Source organism: Pyxicephalus adspersus, chromosome 4 (assembly GCF_032062135.1).
Source record: "Pyxicephalus adspersus chromosome 4, UCB_Pads_2.0, whole genome shotgun sequence".
Taxonomy (NCBI): domain Eukaryota; kingdom Metazoa; phylum Chordata; class Amphibia; order Anura; family Pyxicephalidae; genus Pyxicephalus; species Pyxicephalus adspersus.
In genome coordinates, this window is record NC_092861.1 from 388,740 (window position 1) to 390,172 (window position 1,433).

The 1,433-nt window shown below is 46.1% G+C and overlaps 1 protein-coding gene across 1 annotated transcript in view; it reads right to left on the minus strand.

Moving 5' to 3' along the window:
- LOC140328796 (intraflagellar transport protein 172 homolog) overlaps positions 1-1,433 on the minus strand; it is a 32,369-nt gene that overhangs the window by 23,428 nt on the left and 7,508 nt on the right. The window contains 3 exon segments of the mRNA XM_072408643.1: positions 361-532; positions 1,034-1,087; positions 1,206-1,367. Coding sequence (XP_072264744.1) covers positions 361-532; positions 1,034-1,087; positions 1,206-1,367 — 388 coding nt within the window.

Sequence of the window (1,433 nt, forward strand, 5' to 3'; positions counted from 1 at the left end):
TTGTATAATTAGGGGTTCAGGCTGAGGGGGTAACGGCTGTTGTTCAAATAGGGGTTCAGGCTGAGGGGGTAACAGTTGTATAATTAGGGGGCTTTTCCTATTTACCGCGGTGGTGGAAGTATCAAGCCGGCCGCGGTAAATAGGGGAGCAAAAGCATTGCCAGCATTAGGCCAGATCGGCCAGAGGGCGTTAGGCCGGAACGAACTACATGCTAGGCCGTATCTGGCCTAAAGGCCGGAGTTTGCCGACCCCTGGTTTAGGGGTTCAGAATTATTGTCAATGACTCAGCACTGTACACAATACATAGAAGTAATACAACGGTATTGTGTAGAGGTATAATGCAGTGCAATATCATTGTACAAAGAGGTGCAAAGATTAGAAGAGCTATAAACTAAATCCACACCAGAGCCCTGTGCAATGGCACTCACCTGATGAGATGGGGGTTCATGAACTCTGTGCGGACAGTTCCCAGAATCTCATTACTCCCGTACTCCACCAGGGTCAGCTCCCCAGCATTAAAGATCATACAGACCTATCAGATGGACAGATATTATTATTATATTACTTCATCATAGTACACAGCACTGTGGATAGGGGTTGCAATTGACAGATAAAAATAATAACACGGGAGGAGAGGACCCTACCCAAAAGAGCTTACAATCTACCTCCACACAGAAACCAAACCAGATCCCTGTCTGAGAGAGCTGAATTCTGGTATGCAGTAAAATTCTGGAGAATGGGTGGGAAGTGATAGAACTGTTGGGTACAGAGGGTGTAGAAGAGGGTGCCAGAGTAAGATGTTAGCATGAACAGGAGTGGTAAGGGGAAGACGGAATTGTTGGGTTAAAGGATGAGGGAGGGCAGAATTTCGGGGGTGGTAGCAGGGGATTTTTATTGACAGGACGGATTGCGAAGGAGGAGGTAGGCAATGTTATGAAGCAGCAGGGTGAAGATGAGCAGAATTTGGAGTGCAGGGGCAGAGATACGCAGGGTAGGGGATCTCTCTAAGTGCATTGCATTTTGTACTTCTTACATTCTCATTTTCAAAGAAGAATTTCTCATTTCCTCCAGAAGCCGGCCAGGCCACCTACAGAAAAAAAAAAAGACTGCATGGTCAAATGATAAAATCTGAGAAAAGATATATTGATCACATGAAATGATTCCCATTGGTTGCTATAGGTTACCACGCTGAAAACCCATCATACCTCACTCAGCCTGTTAGTGCCCAGATCTCCAAGCAGTAACGTGTCTGAAGTGTGCGCCACCAGATATCGGTCTTTGCCCATGATTTTCACCTCATCCACTTCGTAGCCATAATGTGATTTAAGCACCACACGGGTCCCACTGGAAAGATTCTTTACAATCACCTGCAAAACAGATCAGAGGGACATTCATACAGCATGGATTGTGCGGCATGGACTGTGTGGCATCAA